Source organism: Phocoena sinus, chromosome 13, assembly GCF_008692025.1.
Source record: "Phocoena sinus isolate mPhoSin1 chromosome 13, mPhoSin1.pri, whole genome shotgun sequence".
NCBI lineage: Eukaryota > Metazoa > Chordata > Mammalia > Artiodactyla > Phocoenidae > Phocoena > Phocoena sinus.
The window spans coordinates 79103687-79130503 of NC_045775.1; the positions used below are offsets into that span (position 1 = coordinate 79103687).

At 47.7% G+C, this 26817-nt stretch overlaps 2 protein-coding genes across 7 annotated transcripts in view; one reads left to right on the top strand and one right to left on the bottom strand.

Moving 5' to 3' along the window:
- ZC3H8 (zinc finger CCCH-type containing 8) overlaps positions 1-4800 on the top strand; it is a 38009-nt gene extending 33209 nt beyond the window's left edge. Inside the window, exon 8 of one of the 5 annotated variants that reach the window (XR_004352962.1) lies at positions 1281-1865. The gene's annotated coding sequence lies outside the window, so the exon portion shown is untranslated. Of the gene's footprint in view, positions 1-1278; positions 1866-4782 lie in introns of those variants that run through there. The other 4 variants (XM_032653385.1, XM_032653383.1, XM_032653388.1 and 1 more) reach the window with 4 other exon arrangements.
- A 12138-nt stretch (positions 4801-16938) lies between these two features.
- Positions 16939-26817, bottom strand: part of FBLN7 (fibulin 7) — a 48852-nt gene continuing 38973 nt past the window's right edge. For both annotated transcript variants that reach the window (XM_032651977.1, XM_032651979.1), the window contains 5 exons: positions 25972-26097; positions 23753-23890; positions 22608-22745; positions 21769-21907; positions 16939-20377 (listed from right to left, as the gene is read on the bottom strand). In XM_032651977.1, coding sequence (XP_032507868.1) covers positions 20005-20377; positions 21769-21907; positions 22608-22745; positions 23753-23890; positions 25972-26097 — 914 coding nt within the window. In that variant the 3' untranslated portion in view covers positions 16939-20004. The remainder of the gene's footprint in view (positions 20378-21768; positions 21908-22607; positions 22746-23752; positions 23891-25971; positions 26098-26817) is intronic.

The following is a 26817-nucleotide window of genomic DNA, read 5'->3' on the forward strand; positions in this document are numbered from 1 at the left end:
TTATTTTTAGCTTTTCTGAGTCAGTTTAGGTTTGTTTCTTTAATAGTGCATATAGTTGGGTTTTGCTCTGTGAGCCAAGCCAGAAATCCATGTTTTTCTTTTGCTAAGTGAATTAATCCGTTCACATTTATTGAAATGACAGAATGTTTGATTTATAGTTACTATGTATATTATGTTATCTCTGTGATGGTTTTTCTTTTTTTTGCTCTTCATTTTACTTTCTTCATCTAATTTTTATTCTTTTTCTTCTTCCAGTTTTGTCCATTTACCCTTATTAAGTTTCCATTCAAATCTGGTCTGTATTATAATCTTCATTTTTGATGTGATTACTGTTTCTTCTGTCATTTCTGGGGTCAGTCAACTCTTGTTTCATTACTTTTTAAAAAATCTTTATTGGAGTATAATTGCTTTACAATGGTGTGTTAGTTTCTGTTTTATAACAAAGTGAATCAGCTATACATGTACATATATCCCCATATCTCCTCCCTCTTGCATCTCCCTCCCTCCCACCCTCCCTATCCCACCCCTCCAGGCGGTCACAAAGCACTGAGCTGATCTTCCTGTGCTATGTGGCTGCTTCCCACTAGCTAGCTATTTTATATTTGGTAGTGTATATATGTCCATGCCAGTCTCTCACTTCGTCCCAGCTTACCCTTCCCCCTCCCCGTGTCCTCAAGTCCATTCTCTATGTATGTCTGCGTCTTTATTCCTGTCCTGACGCTAGGTTCTTCAGAACCTTTTTTTTTTTTTAGATTCCATATATATGTGTTAGCGTATGGTATTTGTTTTTCTCTTTTTGGCTTCCACAGACCCTAGGTCCATCCACCTCACTACAAATAACTCAATTTTGTTCTTTTTTTATGGCCACTTCCATTTTTTTGATTCAGTTTTGGACTTAGTTTTTGAATTGCAATTTGAGTTGTTGTTTTTTTTTTTTCCATATACCTAAACTGGGATATTTAATTCAGCTTGGATTTTTGTGTTAGTTTTCTTCTTTGCATGTTGTTTTTGGTGGATTTGTTTTTCTCTTTCTGACTTCCACAGACCCTAGGTCCATCCACCTCACTACAAATAATTCAATTTCGTTCTTTTTTTATGGCTACTTCCATTTTTTTGGTTCAGTTTTGGACTTAGTTTTTGAATTGCAATTCAGTTTTTTTTTTCAGCTTGGATTTTTGTGTTAGTTTTCTTCCGTGCATGTTGTTGTTGGTGGAGTCGGTAGCTAAGTTGGTAAAACCTTTACCAGCTCATGTGTTTTTGTTTTCTCTTTTCTTCCGTAGCTTTGTATGGATGAAGGGTGCTTGTGTCTGCCTGTTGAAGACTATTCAAGACTTGATTTGGAGTGGTTTACAAGATCCCTCACTTAAAGCGCCCTCTTGTGTCATTACAGTGATGTGCACCTCTTCAGTGGGTGGCGCTGAGGGATGAATGTAGTGTCTAAGTGAAGGGTTGGTCTTCACCAGGATGGTTCCAGCCATTGAAACAGGGGAGGAGCATATGTGACAGAGATGCTGGCTGGTGGGTAAACGTTGTGGCAGTAGATTGCAGAAGTCTCTTCTGATTGATTGCGTTTTCTCAATAAAATAGGAAGAAGGTTAGGCTGAGTGAGGATGGAAGAGAGAAAACTACTATGTTCCACCGGGAAGACATTGGGATAATAGACAATGAATATACAGCTAGATCTTTTCATGTCATTAAATACATTCACAACATATTTTTATTGTTTGCTCGCAGTTCTGTTTTATGGCTTAAATTATGGTTCTGTGATTTTTTAAAACCAGTTTCCTATTGGTGAACAAAAAAGTTGTTTCTGATTTCCTACTGTTATAAATAAAACGCAGCAGTGTCTCTTGCTATACCATTCCTAAACCTGGAGTTCTTAAATTTTTTGTTGTTAAAATATAAGAATGGTTATCTTTTTCATTGATTCATAAACTGTAGTCAGATTATACACTTGTAGAACATAAATTTTAGGAGTGTGGTGATATTTTTAATATAATATTGCAATACAAAAATTTCCAAGCATGAATAATAAGATTCTAAGTATGTACTTTTATATAGTGGTACTGATTATTATCAGAAAAATGAAATTGAAACTATTATCATAATATTGTTTTATTGCTGGGAAAAATAATAGCGTCACTAACTTGCTGTATACATTAGAGCCCGCCAAAGTTAGTGACGCTTCTTACCAAAGTCTGTTTTGAAAATATGAGTCAGAATTATTTTGGTTGTAACCTAATCCCACAAAAGCAAGAAAGGGAATTGCTTATACTCAGGCAAAGGTATATCAGACAAGACCTGGGAAAGTAAGAAACAACGATGGATCCTGGGCCCTTAGCACCAGGAGTATGCGAGCCGCGAGTGCGTCACCTCTCAGCGCCCATTGCAGTCTTCCACGTTCACTCCATGGCTGTGCTAGGAAGGAGGGAAAGATAATGCACTAGAATCGTCCAGAGGAAGTCACAGGGGAGAGGGGCTGAGTTGATGCTTTAAGAGGGTTCATTACAAGAAGCTTCAATAATTTAATGAAATTGTGCAAGGGAGTGGTTATATTACCTGTAGAATTGATACTTCATATCTTCTCTAAAGATCACATACAGTGTAAAGGAATTCAGGATCTTGTCATAGGGCACAGTTGTAGAAGGTACATTTGCCAATCTGTACATAAGCTAACATTGGCTGACATAAAGTTTATGTATGAGAAAAAAGTAATTCTTATATTCCAAGAGGCAGTACCCATCTCACCCGTAAACTTAAAAGACCAAGCAGAGATTTGAGGGAGTGAGAATCAGAGAAGTTTAAATAGCTACAACTATCATTATTTTGAAGAGGCAAACATCGCTGTGTCAGTGAAATCTCTTAACTTGTGTTCAATCAAGTTGAGGGAGAGACGTTTTCCCTCAGATGTGCCCTGTGCACCTAAAGCAGCCATTAGGCTGTGGGTCTCTAGTCTGTGGGTTATTACAGCCCTTTCTAACTGGACTCCAGCCTCCAATTTCCACTTTCTTCTCTACAATTCTCTGAGGAGAGCTTTTCCTCAGAGCAGATTCCCCAATGTACTGCTTCCGTCATGCCTCCACTGTGTTGTCCCTGGAATCAGGGTCTGTTTGTCTGCCTGGTTGTAAGTGCTCTGAAGTCTGGCCATCTCGGCCATACGAGGCTTTAGTGCCCATTGGCCTCTGCTCCTCTCTGCTCCCTTCGGTTTCCTCTTATGAAGTAAATCTCACTGACCCTTGATGCAGCTCCAAGCAAGTATGAGTGTAATAATACCATAGGTAAAGAAAAATCTGAACCAGAGGAAATACAAGCAAGGAAGTTGTAATGGGGAAAGCTGTACATGGATTTACAGGTCATTTGGTCAGCATGGTTATCATGGCTGTATTAAATTTATCTCTGATCTTTTTAAAAATTCTTTTGGCTGCCCTGCGTGGCATGCAGGATCTTAGTTCCCCGACCAGGGATTGAACCCATGCTCCCTGCAGTGGAGGCATGGCGTCTTAACCACTGGACCACCAGGGAAGCCCTATCTCTGATCTCTTTTGGAGCCCAAACAAAAAGGATGAAGCGGTTATCTATTTACCTCTCATTTTCAGAAAAGAGGGAGGGTGCAAAGCCTAACTCTTCTAATAATACTTCATAAAAATGGTTCTTACGTAGGTCTTCATTATGGAAATCACTGAGTAGAATGGAGAGAATTCTTATTTCTAAGATTCTTTGTGACAGGTTTCATATAACTTTTTTACAGTCAGTTACTGAAAGCCACGTGACAGCAAAACTCAATTTTTGTCATTTGGTAAGAAAGTATAAGTCACGTATGTAGTCTTCCAGTGTGTTAACTTGATCTAGTTGTAGAATGTCAGGAATTCAGGCGCAGAGGTATTGAATGACCTGCTCCCTGTCTTAATAGGATTCCTGACTTCCAGCACAGGTACCTCAGTTCACTGACTAGTTTTAATAAACATAACCATTGAGGGGTTAAAAAAATACTGATGCCTGGGGCCCACTCCCAGAAATTGTGATTTTGGGGAGTTTGGGGGGAAGCCTGGGATGTGGACATGAGATTTTTCAGTCGTTTCCAGATGATTCTACAAACAGCCATTGAAAACCACTGGTCTCAACAACTAATGGAAGTGCCATTCTTGCCAGTAATTGGTTTAAGCTTTATTTGTTGTTTTTTTGTTTGTTTGTTTTTTGGCTGTATTGGGTCTTCGTTGCTGTGCCCGGGCTTTTTCTCTAATTGTGGTGAGTGGGTACTACTCTTCGTTGCAGTGCGTGGGCTTCTCGTTGTCGTGTGCGGGCTCCAGAGCGCAGGCTCAGTAGTTGTAGTGCACGGGCTTAGTTGCTCCGCGGCATGTGGGATCTTCCCGGACCAGGGCTCGAACCGGTGTTCCCTGCATTGGCAGGCGGATTCTTAACCACTGCGCCACCAGGGAAGCCCCGGTTTAAGCTTTAAATACGAATTCATGTCCTCTGGTGTGCTTCTGGAAAAGCTAACATCTCTTGAGATAGACAGGAAGAGGTTAGACGTTGCCATGTCTAAATAGACTCCCAGAACTGATGCAGCTGTCTTAGGGACCTCAAGGGGAGCCAGCTAAGCAGCTGAAGATGACAGAGAAAAGAGATGGGAAGAAGCTGGGTCCGTGAGAACAACTGAACCATGGAATTCTCCGCTCTTAGAGAGAAGATAGCCAACCTTCAGATTTCATGTTATGGCACATGAAATCATATATTCTCCTTACTGTTTAAGCCATTTTGATTTGGGCTTTATATTACTTGCAGCCAAAGGCAGGCTAATACATGTGAGCCAAGGATAAGCTGCTTTTGTCCATCCGAAGGCCATGGGTCCCCACTCACCGCCCTCTTCACCGGAGGCTGTATTCACCGTCTGGGCTCCTGTAGGCAGCACACAGTAAGAAACGAGTGTATTTATTCTTGTGGTCGACATCTCTGAGATTGGGATGTACTTTACAGTTGATAGAATATCATATTTTCATTGGCAGGTTATTTTTTCTTATTGGTACATTAAAAATGGTGGCTCTTATTAAGTTACTGACATTTAGATTTGGTTGAATGTAATTTTGAAATGAAATTACATATGTATATAGGGAAAAATTTACTGCGAAGTAAAATTTGTTATGGGACTTATTTTGGATTAATGAATTATGAAAACATAAAAAGGTTTTTAATGAAAACAAGCGATTCCCTGTATCCTCCCTTTTTCCCACCCGCTTTGTGGGAAGTAGAATTCTAAGACGGCTCCCAAGATTCCTCGTCCCCAGTGAACACCGCCTGTATAACGTGCTGGGTGTGAGCATCACTGTGAGCAGGATGGACTTCACTCCCATGGTTAACGTACGTTATATGCCAGAGATGAAGTGGTTTTTACCTTTGGTGTAACTAAGATCTCAAATCGGTTGATTCTGAGTTAATCAAAAGGGAGATGATCCCAGGTGGAGCCTAACTAATCAGATGAATCCTTGGAAGAGACTGGGCTCTTCCTGAAGTCAAAGATTAGAAGCGTCAGATTCCCCTACTAGCCTTGAAGTAAGCTGCCCTGTTTCGAGAGGGCCGTGTATCCCGAACTGTATCCAGAACGACAGGGAAGAAACGGGAGGCTCAGTCTTAAAACCACAAATTACTGAATCCTGCCGACAGCTTTAAGAACTTGGAAGAGGTGCTCCAGGCTTGTTTTGTATGTTCCTACCTTGGCCCTTGAATGGGCCATTTCTCTAAGGAGCCCAGATTCCTTTTAATTGAGAAGACAGTCCCCAACTTAAAATGGTTCCACTTAGTGATTTTCACACACGATGGTGTGAAAGTGATGTGCATTCAGTAGAAAGCATGCTTGGGTTTTTGAGTTACGATCTTTTTCCCTGGGCTAGTGGTATGTGGTAGAATGCGCTCTCATGATGGGCAGCCCTGCAACATGAGAGTAAACAACCGAGAACTTAACGACCATTCTGTACCCAGACAACCTCCTGTTCTTCACTTTTAGTACAGTATTCAATACATTCCATGAGATAGTCAACACTTGATTATAGATTAGGCTTTACGTTAGATGATTTTGCCCAACTAACTATAGGCTAATGTAAATGTTCTGAGACATTTCAGGTAAACTAGGCTAAGCTATGATGTTCAGTAGGTTAGGTATAGTAAATGCATTTTCAGCTTATATTTTCAACTTACGGTGGGTTTATTGAGACGGAACCCCATCGTAAGTCGAGGAAAACCTGTAGTAGTTACAATCCAAGATCTGGGTACTGGATGTGCTTATTGCTTTTGAGTCTGGTCAGCTGAAGACAGGCCCTGAGAATGTAGTGTGAACCGTCATACAAATCAAAGACAATTTAGGGAGGAGTGGATTTGGCTTTTGAGGAGCTCCCCATCTCTTCTGCCTGGTCTGGGGGACTATGGGTCCTGGTTTTCAGTTGTCATTGTGGGGCTCTTGATTTTCAAGGCTGCTGTGGAGCTGGGGAGAGGAGAATGAGATTAGGGCAAGTCATTGTCACGAGGCGTTTTACCCAGATGCAGCTGTTTTTCATGAGTAAATTCTCTTTGAATTGTTGTAAGGCTTTAATTTCCAGAATTCTGAAAAAGTTGATTTTCACTGTTTTTGCCAGTGTTCTCTCATGCCTTTTATGGAGTAGTAGGTTTCAGAGATTCTTAGTCTGTCATTCCAGAAGTGGTAACAACAGTTCACTTTTCTTTTTTAAAGAAGATGTTGGGGGTAGGAGTTTATTAATTAATTTATTTATTTTTGCTGTGTTGGGTCTTCGTTTCTGTGCGAGGGCTTTCTCTAGTTGTGGCAAGCGGGGGCCACTCACTATCGCGGCCTCTCTTGTTGCGGAGCACAGGCTCCGGACGTGCAGGCTCAGTAGTTGTGGCTCACAGGCCTAGTCGCTCCACGGCATGTGGGATCCTCCCAGACCAGGGCTCGAACCCGTGTCTCCTGCATTAGCAGGCAGATTCTTAACCACTGCGCCACCAGGGAAGCCCCAACAGTTCACTTTTAAGTGTTTGACTTTTTTTTTTTTTCATGCCTGTACTTTAGAAATATTTATCTTTGATATGAAGACTGAATGTGTGTCATTTTCCTAGTCCTTTTATTTCAGAATCCCCCTTTCCTGCCTGGCGGTCCAGGAACTCATCTTCCTGGCAGGATGCTCCTCATTCCTGAGTATTTAGGGCCTTCGTTCCTGCTCCAAATGTTTAAACTGCCTTTTTCAGGGGTTCCACAGAAGTGGCCTTATTTACCGTTCACATAAGTCTTAAATAAATATGAGTTTTGTATCCCAGCTGTATCCTGTGCAAAAATATTTCCAATTTATTTGCCTGGATGTGTTGCTTGGCAGGTAAATTTGTTACATAATAATATAAACTGGACTTTAATCTTGGACTTCCTGAACAGATTTGTGATTCAGCCCATATCTGCTGACACACCAGCTCTTTCAGCCTTCTGTGTGCCTGAGAACTGCAAGCCAACTTCAACTTCCTCGTGGAGCTGAGCTCAGTTAGGTGAACCCGGAATCAACAGAAATGCTCCTTATTTCAGCCAGAGGCACATAAAACAGTCATTTCAGTCCATGAAGAAGGAAAACCTGGTCCCAGTGAATTCCTGATTGTCTCGGGGGCTGAATGGCTGTCCTTGTGCAGCTGTGAAGGGTTCTATGTTCTTCCCAAGCTGGGGGGGTGATGCGAGCCACCTCTCAGGAAACAGAAGCCGCCCAGCCTCCCGCAAGACCGCCAGCAGCTCTGCAGGGCTGTGCTCTTGGGGATGCGCCTTCCAGCTAGATCTGCACCAGAAAAAAGAAGGGGGAAAATGACCTTGACTTTCGAATGGGATGTGCAGGCCCCTCCAGCTGGGGGTTCAGAAGGCAAGAGGGGAAGGAGGAGCAGATGGGGAGACACTGCTGCTGCCCTCGGCCTTTGTTCTGTCAAATTTCAGCAAGATACCGTGGCTGAGGTGCTGCAGCTGCATGAAGGACCATGGAACCGGCCTCCTGGGCCCACCCACGAATTAGCGAGGGTCTGTTCAGAACCATCCAGGTCAAGTTGCAGGAGTGGGGAATGGGAGTTCAGGCCAGCAGTTGTGTCCATGGCCTCAGGCCCTCACTGGCCTTCCCTCTTTCCTCTGAGGCCTCACCCACATTTTCTGTGTCGGGGGCAGCTTTAGCGAACTTAAGGCAAGGGCATCCCTCGCCCTCCACCCTCCATTGGGCTCAGCAGCCCTCACACCCCTTAAATTGCCCTCCCTGATATTCTGGAACTGTTACAGGGGGTGTGCGGGGGTCTCTGTCTTGTTGAAGGCTGTATTCCCTGCAAGGATCAGGCACATAAAAGGCCCTCACTCACTAGTCATTAATCATTAAAATATTTCCCCCAACCATAGGAAGAAGGGTGGCCCTTTAGGTGAAAAGAATGAAAGTGATTTCTTAAAATGTTTAAGACTTGAAGTGGTAGAGGCCAAACCGTGAAACAGCGCAGATGGGGATGATGGGTCCTTCTGCTCAAGTAAATCCCCAGACAGGCAGAAAGGAAGGAGGGTGGCTGACAGCAAGTTTCTCCTGTGTGTCAGCCCGGCGTGCACACACCTCCCTCTGTGTGACATTCGTATGTGCGTGTGCACGGCTGAGGGGCCCTCCACACTTGGCACGGTTCCTTCTCATTTCCACACTTGGGCCTCTTAACTAGTACCAGCCGCCAGCTACCTAGCACACGCCTCCCAGCTGGTCACCGCCTACCAGTGTGTGTGGATCTGGGGAGCAGGTGGATCCCTGGTTGCTCACGTTGGAGGTTGGTGCCCATCAGTCAAAGACCACCCGGCATCCCCTTAGGGTCCACAAAGCAGGTTTATAATTTGCTGCATCAAGACAGAGATTGCATTTCTGGGGACTGGGGGCAGCTCAACAGGAGGGAGTGAGGGAAAGATAAACAGAGTTTTTGAGTCAGTCCTGGGATGGCCTTGGCGGGAGTGGGGCAGAATATGTCAAGTACAGAGTTGCTGGAAGAGCCGGTGGTCTTGTCCCTGTGAGTGAGCTGGTGTTAGGAGTTTACACTTAAGAGTTTACGACGCTCACGCTCTGAATGGGTGCAGTTTCTGGGTGGTGTGAGTCCCAGAGCAGCCTGTTTTGAAAAGCTGTGGCTTCTGTTTCAATTTTCGGTTTCCCCCTAAGGTTGGCTGGCAGCCGAGCAGTTTTTTGCTCTTATCAAAGTGTGGCAAGTAAGAGATGGAGGGATGCTAGGAAATGACCTTCCTGTCCAGCAGTGGGAGAGCGTTGCGTGCATGATGCCCGAGGACACGGCAGGATGGTTTCTCAGATTCAGGGAAGGCCCCGACTCTGAAGGAACTTCTGCGGAATTCCTGTCCTTTTTTTTTAAAATAAATTTATTTATTTTATATATATATATATTTTATTTTTGGCTGTGTTGGGTCTTTGTTGCTGTGCGTGGGCTTTCTCTATTTCCGGCAAGCGGGGGCTACTCTTTTTTTTGGGGGGGTGTACACTATTTTATTAACATTTAAATTTCACTAAGAGTTCAAGCATATGCTAGTCATTTGTTCAGATTTTTGAAATAAAGACAAAATGGGCAAACAGCTTTAAGGGTGCGATGTACTTAACACTGCACAATATATTCACCAACTAGACAGTCTAAGGGGCGGGATAACTATACACTTTGGAGCACCAAGTATAGGAACAAGCCCTGGAACTGGAGGGAAAACCCACCATTCAGGACTGCACAGAGGTCCTTGGTTGCCAATAGAATCTCCCCTTGACTTCAGACTTGAGACAAACCGAGGGAGCCTGTCAGTATACAAAAACCGCTGCCTTCAGTAACAGGATGGACTGGCCAGGGCCAATTCAAATTGTGGGGGCCAGTCTGAAGCGAGCAGGGTTGGCTGGAGGCTGGACATGTTGCAGCTGAAGTCTAGCATCGGCAGATGAGAGCAGCCATGTTCTAAAAAATCGCTGATTTCTACACAAGTCGGGGTGGGGGGGCTGCTCTTTGTTGCAGTGCGCGGGCTTCTCACTGCGGTGGCTCCTCTTGCTGTGGAGCACGGGCTCTAGGTGCGCAGGCTTCAGTAGTTGTGGTACACAGGCTCAGCAGTTGTGGCTCGCGGGCTCTAGAGCGCAGGCTCAGTAGTTGTGGTGCACGGGCTCAGTAGTTGTGGCTCGCGGGCTCTAGAGCACAGGCTCAGTAGTTGTGGCTCACGGCCTCTAGAGTGCAGGCTCAGTAGTTGTGGTGCATGGGATTAGTTGCTCCGCGGCATGTGGGATCTTCCCGGACCAGGGCTCAAACCCGTGTCCCCTGCGTTGGCAGGCAGATTCTCAACCACTGCGCCACCAGGGAAGTCCCCTGTCCATTTCTTTTGACTCAATTTTTTTTTTTGGCCACATCCCACCACATGGGAGATCTTAGTTCCCCAACCAGGGATGGAACCAGTGCTTCCTGCAGTGTAAGTGCAGAGTCCTGACCACTGGACCGGCAGGGAAGTCCCTTGACTCACTTTTGATCTAGCTTATAAATTGTGTTCCCTTTCTGTGTGTGTCAGAGGAAAAGGAAATGCAGGCCTTGCATTCTGGTTTTTAGGGCAGAACCTGACTTTATCTGGTACTTCACTTGTTCCACGATGTCCCCTGCTGTGAACGACAGCAGTTTCATACACCGTAGACCATGGGGTAGGGGACTTCTGAGGCTGCACTGTCCTGGTGGGTGGAGGGGGGAGAGCCGCATCTCCTGCTGCTGCAGGAATGCTGCTGGAGAGGTGGTAGGGGTGCGGGGGACCCAGGGTAGGGGCTGTGGGGAGGGGAGGAGCCCTGCGAGAGGAAGCTTTTGATCCTGCAGACCCTGAGGGGAGAATGGTTTTGATTTCATGTCCAGTCTTCTAGGCTCATAATCCAGGGTTGGGATTAAGAGTCCATAAGTCCTTCCTTATCCCTGGACTCAGTGAATCTCTTTATGAAATACGCTGATTGAGCCCCTTGTTTCAGCTCTTTCTGCTGAAATAAGTAGAATTATGTCACTGCTGGTTATAAAATTAGTCAACTTCTCTTTCAAAAAAAAGAAAAAAGGCCACAGTGTTTGAAAATTAGCCTCCTGAATGTCCCCAACGTGACTCTGCACTCATTGCAAAATGGTCCTCTCTGACTCTCAGCTGAGCAGGAATTACACAAATAAGGTGATTGTTTTTTATCACTTTTAAGTGCTCCAAGGTTATTGACGAAGAAAAGGATGACCAGGCTGGGATGTGGGCTTTTGAAGAGAAGAGTGTGCTTGGCACTAGGTGGCTGTCCAAGTTCCCCAGAATGGAGGTGCCCCCTCCCTCGGTGAGGTGGGATGGTTGACCCTCAGCAGATGCTCTGCAGAGGAGGCCAGGATACAAGGTGTGTTGTTCATTTGCTGTAACAGAGGACCACAAACTCGGTGCCTAGAACAACGGAAATGTATTCTCTCAGTTCTGGAGGCTAGAAGTCTAAAGTCAAGGGGTAGGCATGGCCACGCTCTGAAGGCTCTAAGGGATGATCCTTACTTGCCTCTATCTAGTTTCTGGTGGTGACTGGCGATTCTTGGCGTTTCTTGGCTGTGACAGCCTAACTCCAGTCTCTACCTCTGTCTTCTCTCCCTGTGTATGTCTGCATCTGTTTTCTCTTCTTATGAGGATACTGGACATTGGGTTAAGGCCCACCCCAATCCAGTATGACCTCATTTTAATTAACTATTTACATCTGCAAAATCCCTGTTTCCAAGCAAGGTCACATTCACAAGTACCAGGTGTTAGGACTCGAACATACCTTTTTGGCAGACACAGTCCTGCCAAAACACGAGGCCTGTTCTGCTCCTGAGGCAGGAGGTTGCAGTAGAGCTGAGGTTGGGCCTCTGGGGCCTCCTAAAACTCCTCCGTGTTGCTGGGAAGCCTACCTCAACCTTTGAGACACACCACCGTAGCCCAGTTTTGCAATTTAAGGTATCACTTGTGTGTGTGGCTTTTGTGTTTGTTTGGTGTTAAGCACGTATAAGGAGTTGAGTTCATCCCACGCCTCAGTCCATAGCACGATGTCATCATCAGCGATGGAGGGATTCTCCCTTATTTTACTTTTGTCCCTTTCTGCCCTGCGTCAGTCAGGATAGTTATGCTAGAGTGACAGACAGCTCTCACATCTCTGTGGCTTGAAACAACCAAGGATGATACTTTGCTTATGCTGCGCACATCGTGGGCCAGCGGTTCACTGTGTCACACAGGTAGGCGCCTGAGCTGTCAGCGCAGCCTCCACCTGAGTGGGGCCAGAGGCCATCAGGGAAGGGAAAGAACTCTGCAATAGTGTGACCGAACCACAAGGGGGCGGAAGTGCCCAGAGGTGGGAGAATAGGAGCGATTTGGCCAGCTTTGCCAATGTTTGCCCTGATCGCCAGCTCTTTCGTTGGGTTGGCCAATTGGGAAAAACTGGAATGAACTTTTTGGCCAACCCAACATTTTGCGGCTTGTCTGTCACCTTGTCCATGGGTTTCCATTAAGGATTTCCATCTTCAGGAGGCTCTCACTACTGTTTCCTTCCTACTCATCTTTCTAATAGTCCCTTCCCCAATCCACTGCCTCAGGGCCCTGATCTTTACAAACTAAATTAAAGCCAAGTTGTTTGTGGGTGCGATGGGTGGCCCCTCTTAATGCATTCACGTTGGTCCTCATGATTTAAGGTTCTCCAGTCATCAGTCTCTAGGCAAGTGTTGAGCACCTGCCGGGGAGAGCAGGTGCTGGGGCTACATCAGCAGGTGTGCAGACAAGATGCCTGCTCTCTTGAGACTTCCCTGGTGGCCCAGTGGTTAAGAATTCACCTTCCAGTGCAGGGGACGCAGGTTGGAGCCCTGGTCGGGGAACTGAGATCCCTCATGCCACTGGGCAGCTAAGCCCTCGAGCCGCAACTACCGAGCCCGTGTGCTCTGGAGCCCACGCACCACAAGTAGAGAAGCACTCATGCTGGAACCGAGACCCGGCGCGGCCAAAAAAAGATGCCTGCTCTCATGGAGCTGGGATTCCAGCCAGTTAGATCCAGGATGCTTTGGGCTACAAACAACAAGAATTCCATCTCAAACCCACTTAAACCATAACCCCATTATCATATGTAACAGGAAGTCCAGAGGCAGGAAAGTTTCCAGGGGTATTTCGATTGGGACCCCAGCTCCATCTGGCTCTGCCTTTCACCAGGAGGCTTTTTCCTTATACTAGCTTCTTTCATTGTCCGTAAAATGGTTTCCAGCAGCAACCGTGATGACATATTCCCTCTTATTCAGTGGAAAAGATAGAGACCTTTCCAACCATGTAATAAGAAAGCCGTTCCCTTCATTCTGCCCATTCCCTTCATTCACTGTGGTTGCCTTGGAACCTGGAGGGTGGGTGGTGGGTGATCGCCTTCCCCTGAGTCACAGGCTGGAATGAGGAGTGTATTGGTTTACTAGGGCTGCCATCACAAAGGACCCAAGACACAATTATGGAGGCTAGAAGTCTGAGATCAAGGTGTCAGCAAGGCTGAGTTCTGAGGCCTCTCTCCTTGGCTTGTAGATGGCTGTCTTCTCCTCCCTGGGTCTTCACACGGTCTTCCCTCTGTGTGTGTCTGTTGCCTAATCTCTTTTTATAAAGACACCAGTCCTGTTGGATTAGAGCCCACCCTAATGGCCTCATTTAAACTTAATTACCTCTTTAAAGACCCTATTTCCCAATACAGTCACATTGAGGTACTAGGGGTTAGGATTTCAACATCAGAATTGGGGTGTGGGTACACAGTTCAGCTCATAACAAGGAGGGAAGGGGCTCTGAGCAAAACAGGTTTCTTTATGGAAGGTGGAAAAGGGAAATGGATATTGGATGGGCATCCAACAGGCTTCATGCTATGGGGAGAGACAGAAAACAGGCAAACAAATAGCATTTCAGATAGTGAAAAGTACTTTTGAAGAAAGCGAAACAGGGAAAGGTAATCAAGAGGGATGGCAGATGGGTGAGCAGCATTGGCAAGGGCAGCTGGGACGGCCTCTCTGGGGAGGGGACTTTTGAACCCACCCAAGTGGAGAACAGAATGAGGGGCAGAGCAAGGAGGAAACGGCAGACCCAGAAGCCCCAGGGCAGGAATGAGCTTGGCCGAGTCCAGGGGAAGGAGGGAGGCTGGTGCATTTGGAAGCATTACAAGCAGTGGTCCAGGAGGTCGGCAGGGGCCAGCTCACTCGGGGCTCTGGAATTTGGGGTTGCCCACTAAGGTCCGGCTGCACTCAGGGAAACAGTGATCATGACTGAACATGGAGTGTGTTGAATTTCCACGTGGCCAAGTAACTCTGCAGAGATACATCTGTCCCGTGGGCAGACTCCAGACCACTGTAAAGCCAGCATTGGAATGAGAAAGACCCCTTAGAAGATGGTGCCCTTTCTCCAGCTTCCAAGGCCTGGCCCCCAACCAAGTTTGGCACTGTCTGCCAGCTGAAGGCAGGAAGGGAGGAATGAGTACATAGCTCATCTTAGCCCACAGGACTCTGGCAAGAGGTGAGGAACAAAACAAACTCTCCCTGTGATGGAACTTGATGGCTTGGGTGGGGAGGACAGATGAGTCTAAGAAACAGAGATCTTTATCTCCAGCACCATGTGTGACCACTCAGCCAACTGTAAAGGGAAGGAAGGCGAGATATTGTCCAAGTGCCACCACATGACGGTTGTGAATCCTGGCTCAGGTCAGCAAGGTATACATACCATGGAGCCTGTTTTTCCTCTAAAAAGTATATCTAAAGAGCTTCCTGGAGGTTAAGAACTAGATGGAGAAAATCTGATTTTTCATTTGGAGGTGGTGGTGAGACTCAGAAAATTCTGTCAGCCCAAACCCAGTTTTCACCAAGTCATACTCTCCTGTGTGCATGTCAGCTGACCTTCCCATGGCTTTGCTGATGCTGGATTTTGTTGGAAATGCTCCTTGTGAGAGTGAGTATACCAGGAGATGGCTTGCATGTCCCACTAGAGTTCCCTAGTAAGAACCATTTCAATGCCAGCTCCTCCATGAACTGGTCCCAGCCCTTCCCTCGACCTCTGAGCTTGGTGAACCTGCAGCACCGTGCATGGGGACTTTAACTCTGTTTCTCCCATTGTCCCTGGTGAGATATGTGAAGATCTTATCTCCCAGCCTGAGTATAAACCCTGCCTTACGCAGGGATCATCTGTTTGCAAAGAACACCCAAAAGGGCTGTCTGATGAAACCCACAGGTCAGAAGCCAGATTTCCGGAGGCACTGGAGCCCTAAGCAGGAAAGCAGGAGTGGCACGGTTAGAACACGGCCCTAAAATCCTTTGAAACCTCTCAGTTCAACTCAACTCCGTGAGGTCACGGGCCCATGTCCACTTCCCTTGACCCAGTGGCTGCTTGTGACTGTGTCAGCCAACAGTGTGGCGGAGGTGACCCTACGTGACTTCCGAGGCTGGGGCATAAAGGCCATGCAGCTTCTACCTTGTTTTCTGGGACAGGCACTCTAAGAGCCCTGAGCCGCCATGTCAGAAGTCTGCCTACTCTGAGGCCACCATGCTCTGAGAAAGCCAACCCACAAGGAGAGTCCAAGGATAGTTTTCCCGTTGTCAATGCTAGTCTCCGAGTCATCCCAGCCCAGGCCAGACATGCAAGTGAGTGAATGACCCCTTCAGGTAAGCGCAGCCCCCAGCCAAGGAGTCTTCCAAGCTGAGGGAGGCACAGACATTGTGGAGTAAATATAAACCACCCCACTGTGCTCTGTCTGAATTCCTGACCCACAGAATTTATGAGCATGTTAAAGTCATTGTTTTACGCTGCTCAGTTTGGGGATGTGTTATACAGCGGTAATAACCAGAACACAGAACTAGGCTCCCTTCCTGCAAGTTTCCTTTCTGCCCACGTAGCGTCGTCGTCCTCTCTGTGTAGGTGAGCCCAAGGTGGTCATCCCAGGCCTCGCTTTACATCACGACTTCCTTCAGACCCTTGAGATTCTGAGTCCTAGTTCCAAACACCAGGAAATGAAATCAGATTGTCACCACACACGACCACAGTGTTTGCAACACCTAGGCTACGTGGATGATGTATGTACGTATACTTACACATACAGTTAGTATATACTGACCACCCTCTTTTGCTGCCTTTATTTTCATAGCACTCATCTCTCTTTGAAATCACACACTTTTCTTGTGTATATATATTATCTTCTCGCTTGCTATAGTGTAAGGGTACCATGAGGTCAGGGTCTCTGTCCATCTTCTCATCCATTGTATTCTGAACAACTAAAACAGTGCCTGGAACGCTGTAGACATCCAGGAATATTTATGCAGCTTATAAACACCTACAGATTTTCATTGTTCAAGGTAAAAGTCGTAGAAGTCCACTTTTCTCCCCCTGCAGTGTGAGCTTGGTGAAAGCTGAGTCAGTGGCTGGTGGACCCACTCAAGGCTGACCGTGTCTCTCCTTGGAGCACATGCTCAGATGCCCAGTGAACCAAGCAGTGACCATGACCATGCAGTTTATTGTGACCATGCAGTGATATTCTGTTTTCGGCTTATTTTCCTTTTAGTTTGCTAGTGTTGTAAGTATGACATTTTAAAAATAAGATGATTTTCTAAAGCCTAGCTAACTTTCCATCCCTCGGGAGCCTGTGATCCAGTTGGCTTGTCCCTCTCGTCTTCCTAGTGAATGTTGATTGCTACTCAGAAGTCCAGGACAGGTGGGTGGGCTAGCTGTGGAATAGCCCTCCATTCAGGCTTCTCCGTCCTTCCAAAGCAGAGTTTGGTGGATGCACAGATGTGAGAACTGGGGACACCACTGGGGCCTTCTTTGGTTTTAGGGACACAAACTTTCATACACTGTTCGTGGGGATAGAAAGTAGTATAATCCTTATGGAGGAAAAATTGGCCCTAGAGATAGAGAGGCAAAAATGCAAAAAGGCAAGTGCATATCGTTGCAGTATTTTAATAGCAAAGGACCGGAAACAACCCAAATGTCAGTCAAGGGTGACTGGTTGAATAAACAATGGTATGTCCTCATAATGGAGCATTTTATAGGAGAACATTCTATCTGGTTCTATGGGATAATATTCAATATATTGTTAAGGAAAAAAAGCAAGATCAAGGAAAGTGAAATGAATTAGTATGCTATCATTTATCATGTGTTTATGTGTTTTGAAATGGAAGGGTAAAATGGAAAAAATTTGATTATCTATGGTAGAAGGAGGACGTAGGGTGGAGGGGACTGGGTTAGTATATAGACTTCTCTGATTACAGCTCATTTTGTGAATTTGACTTTGGAACCATGTAAACAGTTTACACAATTCCTTTTAAAAATTAAAATAAAAAAGCAATCTCTAAAAATTTAAGCAAAACAAAGCGAATAACCATAACCCTGATTCAAGCTTGGGGCATAACCACAGAGAGAGGAACCATTCCGAGTTATTTGATTGTTACGTCCCTAATAGCATAAACCCTAAGGACGAAAGGAACTGAGAAAGAAAAATCTTAACTGTTTTTAGTAATTTTTGGATGATAATTTTGTTATCATTGCATTGTTATTCTGAGGATTTAAAACAATGTGTAATTATTTTGGTGATTTTGAGAAGGAGGTCTTCAGAATGAGAGAGAGAAGAGCAGATGTAAGATCAATGAGGTTACATGAAAAACCCTGTACTCCTGAGCTGGGTTGGAAGTATCAGTATAAACTCATGTAGTGTTTCTTCTTAAAACAAAATGAATAGTACTTATTTCCTAGCTCTTTCCACTAAAACCAAGAAACAATGATCAAACCACTACCAATGAGCCCTCCTTACACTCAGATTTTGATCTCTAATGACCATTCCCCACTGAAAGGAACCAGGGATCCCTGGGTAAAAAAATCGATAACTTCAGGGCTGGAGCATATACAAGATGAGCTTGAAACGTCTTGTCATACAAGGTAACTACAAAACTCTTATTAGAGACCACTAGGGTCGTGTCAAAAAGAATCAGCCAACTTGAAGCAGTTCACAAGAGCCAAAGAGGACAATCTGAGTGACAGGAAAGATAAGAACTGCAATGGATTGAAACGTACATATCAAATACGTTTAAACCATGAGTTCATAATGTAATGTAACGTTTCCAGTAAGAAAACAGCTCTCCCTGGACACCCTGGAAAGATGCCAGGGAACCACCTTGGAAACTGACAAAGGGGAAGAAGTAAAAAATTTATCCAGTCTTTCCTGTACAAACCAAACCTCAGGGCAACCAAATAACTGATGAAAGGAAGTTTCTCCTTATAAGGTATGCCAGCTAATAAACGAAGAAACAGTAGCACTAGAATATTATTTGCAACCCCTAAAGAAGTAGCGGGATCTATGGAATAATCATCAATAGTTGTTAACATCAGAAAAGAGAGGCAACTAGAGATGATATGGCTCCCCCTGGAAGAACCTATCACCACCAATAAAGTGGTCTTGCGAAAATAAACCTAACTGGAGTCTGATTGAATTTCTAGATATAACTACTGATATATAAGAAATAAATAGGACAGAGGACCATGTTAAAAGACACTACAGACAACGTAAAGCAATTATACTCCAATAAAGATGTTAAAAAAAAGAAGACACTACAGAGACAGACTCAGGAAAACCCAGACTGTGAGAAATTCTATAGGACAAAGGACCTTCTAACAAGGACAAAGGAGGCTTCTTCCAACAAGCCTCCAGGTTATCTCACTATATTCTAAAGCGTGAGAACCACCGCTACAGATTAGAGATTTAAGAAGTGAATCAACAAATTACAGAGCATGGACCTAATTCAAACAAAAAAATCACGAGCCACTCAGAAACTTGAACAATGACTAAATATTTGAAGGTATTAAGGAATTATTGCTGATTTTTTAGGTGTGATTGATATTGAGGTTATGCTTTTTTAAAGTTCTTATGGTTTAGAGAGAATGCTGAAATATTTACGGATGAAAGGATGTGAGGTCCAGGATCTGCTTCTAAATCATCGTGGGGTGGGGTGAGAGCAGAGATGAAGCAAGATTGGCCGTGAGTTGATTGTTGAAGCTGGTGATTTGGACGTGGGGTTCATTCTATTGTCTGTACTTCGGTATATGTTTGCAGTGCTACCTTATAAAAAGTTTTAGAAGCCCCTTGCCAAATAACATGAAACTGTATCCCTTGGAAAGGGCTGTGTTTTCTTATTCATTTATCCCAGTGGGTCCAGCCTAGACAGGAAGAGGACCAGGTACCCCCTCCTAGGAGGAACTGGGCTAGCTCACGGTCAGGGACAGGCCGGGTGGGCAGGGATGAGCCACAGACTTGACTTCTTCAGTTATAATAGCAGGTTACGTTTTGAGATATGATTTCTCGAAAGGGAATTAATTCAGGCAAAATCTACACGTGAACATTGGTTCCTTGATCTGGATGAATCTGCACTGGGGTCCAGGCCCTGCCACGGCCCTCTGATGAGAAGGCTGGCAGGCGTGTCACAGAGGGGAATGCAGACAAGAACGTGCTGGGTCGTGGAAGGGAACCCTGCCCCCCCATCCCATGCCACGTGCACAGGGGCATGATTTGACCCTCAGCATGACCAGCACTACTTCGTAACAAGGCTTGACTGTAACAATACAGGAGGCTGGACAGTCATCTCAGACACATGCCGTAAGCTCTTCCCTCCCTAGCTAGTTCAGGCTCACAATGCCACTCAACACAGCAGTTTGAAAAGCTGCCCATTCCTCTGTAAAAAAACAAACAAACAAACAAAAACCAATTTGCGAAAGTGCGTAACCTAAGGCGAGGGCCTTAAAGCAGAAAAACGTGTGATGGCAGTAGCTTGGGTTTGGGGGCTGCGCTTTGGTGCCACTTCCTGGGACAGAGTGCAGCGCTGCCCTAGGAACATGGGGGACAGGCAGATGGGCGGTGGGCTGGGTGGGGAGAGATGTCGGTCGCAGTCAACGCCCGCAGCTGAGTCTTTGAGGAAGAGAAATGAGCCCAGATTGCTGCACACCGTGACCGCATGGCACCCTCAGAAGTCATAAGGGGACACAAAGATGGTGACCTTGGACACGTGGTTGGCCTGGAAGGAGCGGTCCAGGTATTCAGACATGTCAACATCCACCTCCAGTGTCTGAGGTCCCTCCAGGGTCTGGACCAGGATCAGCTCCCCCGTCTGGCGGTCCGAGCGCTGCATTACAAAGTGGCCGCGGCTGTTCCCACCCACGATCCCAAACCGCAGGCTGTTGGGTCCAGGCCGGCCGGGGGCCGAGGCCGTGGCCACGCGGAAGAGTGTGATGGGCGTCTTCAGGTTGGAGGGCAGAGAGAGGTAATGGAAGGAGATGGTCTTGGGCATGTGACGGCAGGGCCTGCTGTCCATGGGGCAGGGGTTCCGTTCACACTGGCTGGAGCAGAGAGGCAAAATGTAGGGAGCCGTCAGCCTTGGGGGAAGTCAGGAGGGGCCGCTCTGACCGGGCTTGTCTGCCCACCCGCCCTCCTGCAGAGGCCACCAGAGTGACCCAGCCCCGGGTCCCGCGCCACAGGAGCTCCAGGGCCACGGGCCAGTGAGTGTGGCTGGCGTCAGGCCTGGCCATGACTCACCTGTATACGTATGTCCGGGTGTGCATGCATGTTTATATATGCCATTACTACCGTTTTTACAGAAGAATAAAGCCGGGGAAGATTAAATAACGGTGCTGGCATTCGAAGCAGGTGCCCCTTCTACACGTGCTGAGACCCCAGCAGTTGGCTGGCAACATCCTGGAATGTGGTTCTCCACATGTGGTGGGCTTTCTAAACACCCAGTGTCTGTTCTTTTTTTTGGGGGGGGGTTGCGCCCCAGGGCTTTTGGGATCTTAGCTCCCTGACCAGGGATCAAACCCGGGTCACGGTAGTGAAAGCGCCAAGTCCTAACCACTGGACCACCAGGGAGTTCCCCCACTGTTCACTCTTAAAGCAGGACACCCTGTCTTCCTCAGGCATGTGGAGCCAGGGGTGGTGTGGGGGTGCTTTGATAGTTTTCTGCCTTGTCCAGCGCAAGAGACAGATGCTATTTAGCGATTTGGGTGACTCAGATCGTCACCGTTAAGGAGGTCAAATAGCCCTTCCAGATGTTAATTGGGGATGTCCCCAAAGGCTCTGACGTACAGGTCTCTCTGTCCCTTCACTACGTGACATTCCCAGTGCACAGCTGCCACTCTTCAGCGCCACCGACTCTCTTGCTGCCTCTCATCTGCTTTGGCCTTAAAAGCAATTCAGGCAGCTAAACGAGTGAGGTCAGTGCATTCTAACGACAATCTAAGGCTCCTGTGATCTCTTTCTCGGAAGAAAACGTGTACTTTGTGATAGCTGCAGTTATTCTCCTTAAAAGCCTGTCTCCCACCTTTTGAAAAAAAAAAAGTCTGTTAGGTGCTGAGGTTACTAGAAATCGAACTTCCTAGTAGCAGTGGAAAAGCAGAGTATACAGTTACCATGTGAACACAGGAAGTGATCCTCTCCTGAACCTGTGTAACACACACCTGCCTCCTGGCCGCCTCACCATGGCCCTCTTCCCTCCAGTGACCTCCCTGTCAGCAGGGGAGCGCTCAGAACATCATTCTTAAGTGCGCGGTGCATTCAATGCAGCCTCTAAAGGGAGATGGGAGCTCTGAGAAGCCAGACTCCCAGCTCCATGCCTTTCATCAGACATAACTGTACCTTCTCCCAAGAACGCAGAAGGAAGAATGCAGCCCAGCCCCCAGGAGGCCTGGGTGAGGGATGTACGTGCTCAGCCATGGGTGGCCCTGGCTATACTCACAACGGAGAGGTCTTCACATAGCTCACGTTGCCGCTGCCCTCGGGGCACTCGGGGCTGACGCACTGGAAGCCGCCACCCGTGTTGATGCACACGGTACCCCGGGGGCACACGTGCTGCGGGCTCACACACTCATCGACATCTGAAACACCGGACACCCAGTGAGGGTGAAGATTCCCCCGACACCCCCTCCATCACTGACGGGACTACATGAATGGCCCGACAGGCACTGGAATGAGATGCTCCACACGCAGTGAACTTTCCAAATACCCAATGCTGATTCTTAAAACTGGAAGCCCGGTCGTCCTTAACCATTTGAAATCCAGATCTGGTGGAAGTGCTGGGCAACTCCCCTCCCTGGATCCCAGCCTCCCCCCGCCATTGACAGGTTACAGAGGTGCTGGAGGGCACGGACGAGTGTTACTGGTCACAACACTTCTCTCAGACCTGCCTCCTCAGCCAGAGGGCCCAGGGGTCTACCCTCCATGGCTCATATCATGCCCTTTATATGTTCTCTGCTCCCTTCACACGTGAGTTCCCGGGCTGGAGGCTGGGTTTCTTCCCAGCCTCCGCATAATCCTACATGGGCCTTTGTGAATACTTGTGGGATGGATGGATGGATGGATGATGGGTGATGGCTGTCTGGATGCTTTCTCCCTCTAGTCCCAGGTGACCCACTCCTCTGAGCCCCGCAGTGGAGCCCCACTAGGACGTCACTGGGGAGCTGCCTGTTCTCTCAGGTTCCATGTCAGCCCATGGAGGAGCCCTCTGCCCTCTCCTCCTCCCCCAGTAGTTCAGAGCCACAGTCTGGGACCACCTGCCTCTGCCACGGCCTCACTCACCCTCACAGCTCTTGCCATCGGCCAGGGTCCGGTATCCGCTGGGGCAGGCACAGCGGTAGGAGCCGGGGGTGTTCACGCAGGCGTGCATGCAGAGCCGGGAGCGCCCCTCCTGTCCGTAGAGCTCGCATTCATTCACATCTGGGGACAGAAATGCCCAGTATGACTCCCGGAACCACCAGGCGGGCGGCCACTAACAGTGACCCAGGATGGCTGCTGTGTCACCATCTCTGGCAGCTGTGGCTAACTGGCTGGGTGGGTGTGGCCACCAAGCCCTATCCCCGTCAGAGCATGCAGGAGTGCTCCCCTTTCTCCCAAGCCAAGGACCCCGAGGGCTGAAGGGAGGAGTCGGGGGTCTGATGTGGTCGACCTTAGGCCAGCTCCTCTAAGGCTGATGCCTACCTGGGGAGACCCTGCAGAGGCTGTCAAGTCAGGCCCAGCAGCCCAGGGAGGAAGGCGTGGGGCTGCAGACCCAGACTCCCACCCTGGTTCCCAGCCCCACCTTAACCCTCCTCATCTTTAGGAGCGGTGTAAGAGGTTTCTGCTGCTCTAAAATGAGGCTGTTAGCACCAAACGGCCAGTTCTTAGGTTTGAACCAATGGTTTGAGTTGTTTTCAGAAGGAACTTCAGTAATCGGGAGAGATTTGCACAAGTGGGCCAGTCAGTAAAGCTAAGGCGAGAAGGGACCAGAGAATGAGCCCAGGCCCCTGCACAGCTCCGGGGGGCGGAGTGCGGGGAGCGAGGGTCTGTCTACCGTCACAGCGACTCTAGCTCCTCCCTGCCACCTGCCCTGCGATCCCAGCCAAGAGGGAGCGGATAAGGGGCCTGAAGCCTCTCCTAGACGAGTGTGCGTGACTGGGGGGAGACCGGGGACCCCTGGCTGCTTTCTCTACAGTCTGGCTTTCTTAGGACCGCCCCTGATGTCTCCGCACTAGCTGTGTCCTAGCAGCCATCTGCGCCACACTTACCTAAGCCGCAAGGTGGGCGGGCCTTTCTGAGACCACGCCCAGGAAGCCGCTCGCCCGTGCGCCCCCGGCCCCTGGACGGGGGCGGGGAGTGTCCGGGGGGCGCTGCAGGTTGGAGCCCCTCTCCCCGCAACCCCATCGTCCCCCGCTCCGCCTCCCTCCCCCGGCCGAGCCCGCGCCTACCCTGGCAGACGCTGTCCCCGGCGGCGCCGCTCAGGTGGAATCCGGCCTCGCAGCTGCAGTGCTGCGTCCGCTCCACCTGCGCGCATCGCGGCGCGCGGCTGAAGGTAAGGTCCCCCGCCTCGCTGCCTTCGAGGGCGACTGCGGGGAGAAGACACACTTAGGGCCGGGCCCGGCGCACCTGGGCCTGACCTTGGAGGAGCCCCGAGATCGGGGCGTGGCCCCTTCTCAGAGCTTAACTCTGGAGTATAGGGAAAGGAAAGGCACGGAATTAACCGAAACCCAGCCGTCGGTCCAGGGCCCACCGGAAGGGGCGAAGGACAGGGGACGCACCCGAATAGAACGACGCACGAAAAGCAGGCCACACAACTGCATCCTGAGGACCACCGTGACGTTAAATCCGCGTTTCACTTACAAAGGCTTAAAACACCAAAATTCTAGCCGTGATCACTGTAGTTTAAAACTATGAAGCTTATCGAAATAATGCCATTTGCAGCCACACGGACGGACCTCGAGATTGTCATACTGAGTGAAGTAAGTCAGACACCGAGAGACAAATATCGTATGGTATCGCTTATATGTGGAATCTAAAATAAGGGTGCAAATGAACTTATTTACAAAACAGAAATAGAGTGACAGATGTAGAAAACAAACTTCTGGTTACCAGGGGGGTACGAGGGAGGGATAAACTGGGAGATTGGGATTAACATATACACACTACTATATATAAAATAGATAACTAATAAGGACCTACTGTATAGCACAGGGAACTCTACTCAATACTCTGTAATGGCCTATATGGGGAAAGAATCTAAAAAAGAGTGGATATATGTATATGTATAACTGATTCAGTTTGCTGTACAGCAGAAACTAACACAACATTGTAAATCAACTATACTCCAGTAAAAATTTAAAAAAAAGAAACTATGGAGCTTAAAACACGACTTCTTTTAAAGGGTTCTTTTTTGTATTTTTAAAATACTTTCCTAAAGTGTCTAAGCTTTTTGTTTGTTGTAACTAAGGGCATAAATCAGTTTTCTTATCAGAAAAAAAGTGTTCGTTTTTGAAAGTTTTCAAAGGATTGAGAGCTCTCATATGGTCAGAAGAGACTGCAGAGGAATCGGTGGTAAATGTAATGTGACGCACAAGAGGACTCTTCCTGTGTGATCCCACTTACATGAGGTTCTTAGTGGTCAGATTCATCCAGACAGACAATAGGATGGTTGTTGGGGGAAGGGAGGGGAGGAGTTACTGTTTCATGGGCACAGAGTTTCAGTTTTGCAAGATGAAAAGAGTTCTGGAGGTGGATGGTGGTGATGGTAGCACACGACATTTAAACCTGACCTTGAGCTGGGTCCAATTCAAGGATATCAAGTATTGACAAAGCTTGTGCTCTCTGGACACCAAGTCCTACCCACCCCCCCCCCCCAACCAAGATTCCACTCAGAAATCAAGACAGTCAGACAGGACACTTCAGGCTTTTCTGGCAAAGGAATAAGACATCTTTAGGTTTTGACTTTTTTTACTTCATGGCATGCAGGCTCTTAGTTCCCTGACCAGGGATCGAACCTGCACCCCCTGAAGTGGAAGCATGGAGTCTCAACCGCTGGACCGCCAGGGAAGTCCTGGTTTTGATTTTCTTATATAAGAAATGTTGGCTGCAGCATACCGTAGAACCGCCACCCATCCGCCATAGATTCCTTATCACTGGATTTTCTTGGCACCTGCAAAAACAGCCACAGTGTGACAGCTAGACCTTCAGGCTGGACAGACAGACTCAAGTGTGGATCATAACCTCACCACCAGTTGAACGTCTCGTTCATCCAGCTCGGAAAATACTTAGGCCTGTGTCAGTAACTACGAATTTTGCAGGATGTGATGAGAGCGTGTGCAGGAGAAGCTGTTTTGCTGACGTGCAGAGGAAAGGTCAACCATGTGAAGGTGGCAGCAGGAAAGCTTCTCAGGCCAAGTTCCCAATCTGGAGGGTTTTCAGGGTGGGGTCAGCCCTTCCACTTGCATTTTCTTCCATAAGAAGGATCAAAACTCTGGTTCCACAAAAGAACTAAACGCCATCCCAAATAACCACTTCAGGGAACCAGAGGGATCCTTGGATGTAAAACAGAGGACATCCCGCCTGGTCTGCCTTTGGTGACCCATGACCAGGGTCCTACTTCTCTCTCTGCAGCAGACCGTCCTCCCCCAGCCCCACAGCCGCTACGTACCAGTCTGGGCGTGATGCTGACAGCGGCTCCCCGTCCTTCCCGGAGGACAAATGCATTTGTACTGGTTGACACCTTCCACACATGTGCCACCATTCTGACAAGGCTGGCTGGAGCATTCGCTGATATCTAGGAAAATAAATACGTTTCAAATACAGGTATGTGAGTTCTAAAATGAACAAACAGAAAACAAAGATGGGGTCACTTTCTTTCCATGGCAGGATGACTCCAGTTTGTGGCCTGCCCACTCTGCCCATGCCACAGCCCCTCCCAGCAAGAGCAAGAGCTGGGAGGGGGCCAGCGGGGCTGAGATGTAGCCTACCCTCCATTCAGCAGGCCACGGACCCTGGCACATGCTGCGCCCACCTGGAGCTCTACCTGTGGGAGCCGGCCCATCACCCAGCTGTGTTCCACCCAGAGGCACCCTTTTCTAATTTGCAGTGTAGACGCTGTAGCGGGGCAGAGGCAACTACCTGGCCTGTGCCCACATTGCCTTTGCGTCGAGCCTTACAGCCCCCCAACTCTGCCCCTATCAACCAGCACCCAGGTAGAACACCTTCTGAACAAGAACTCAATACAGAGGCTTATAAGAGGGAGGGGTGGCCCATCAGAATGTCCAGAGATGGGGAAAATGAACTCTTTCCAAATTCCCACCCAGACACCCTCCTGTGCTCATTATTTCCTGTGCGACCAGGGAGGAGTTAATCTTAACCTTGACGTTTCCTTAATGTCGGAAAAGGGAAATGTTCTTTGCTTATATACACAATGGTCCTGTGGGAAATATAGAGAGAGATATATTAAACGTGTTTAAAATTTTAATAGGTTTAGGGACTTCCCTGGCGGTCCAGT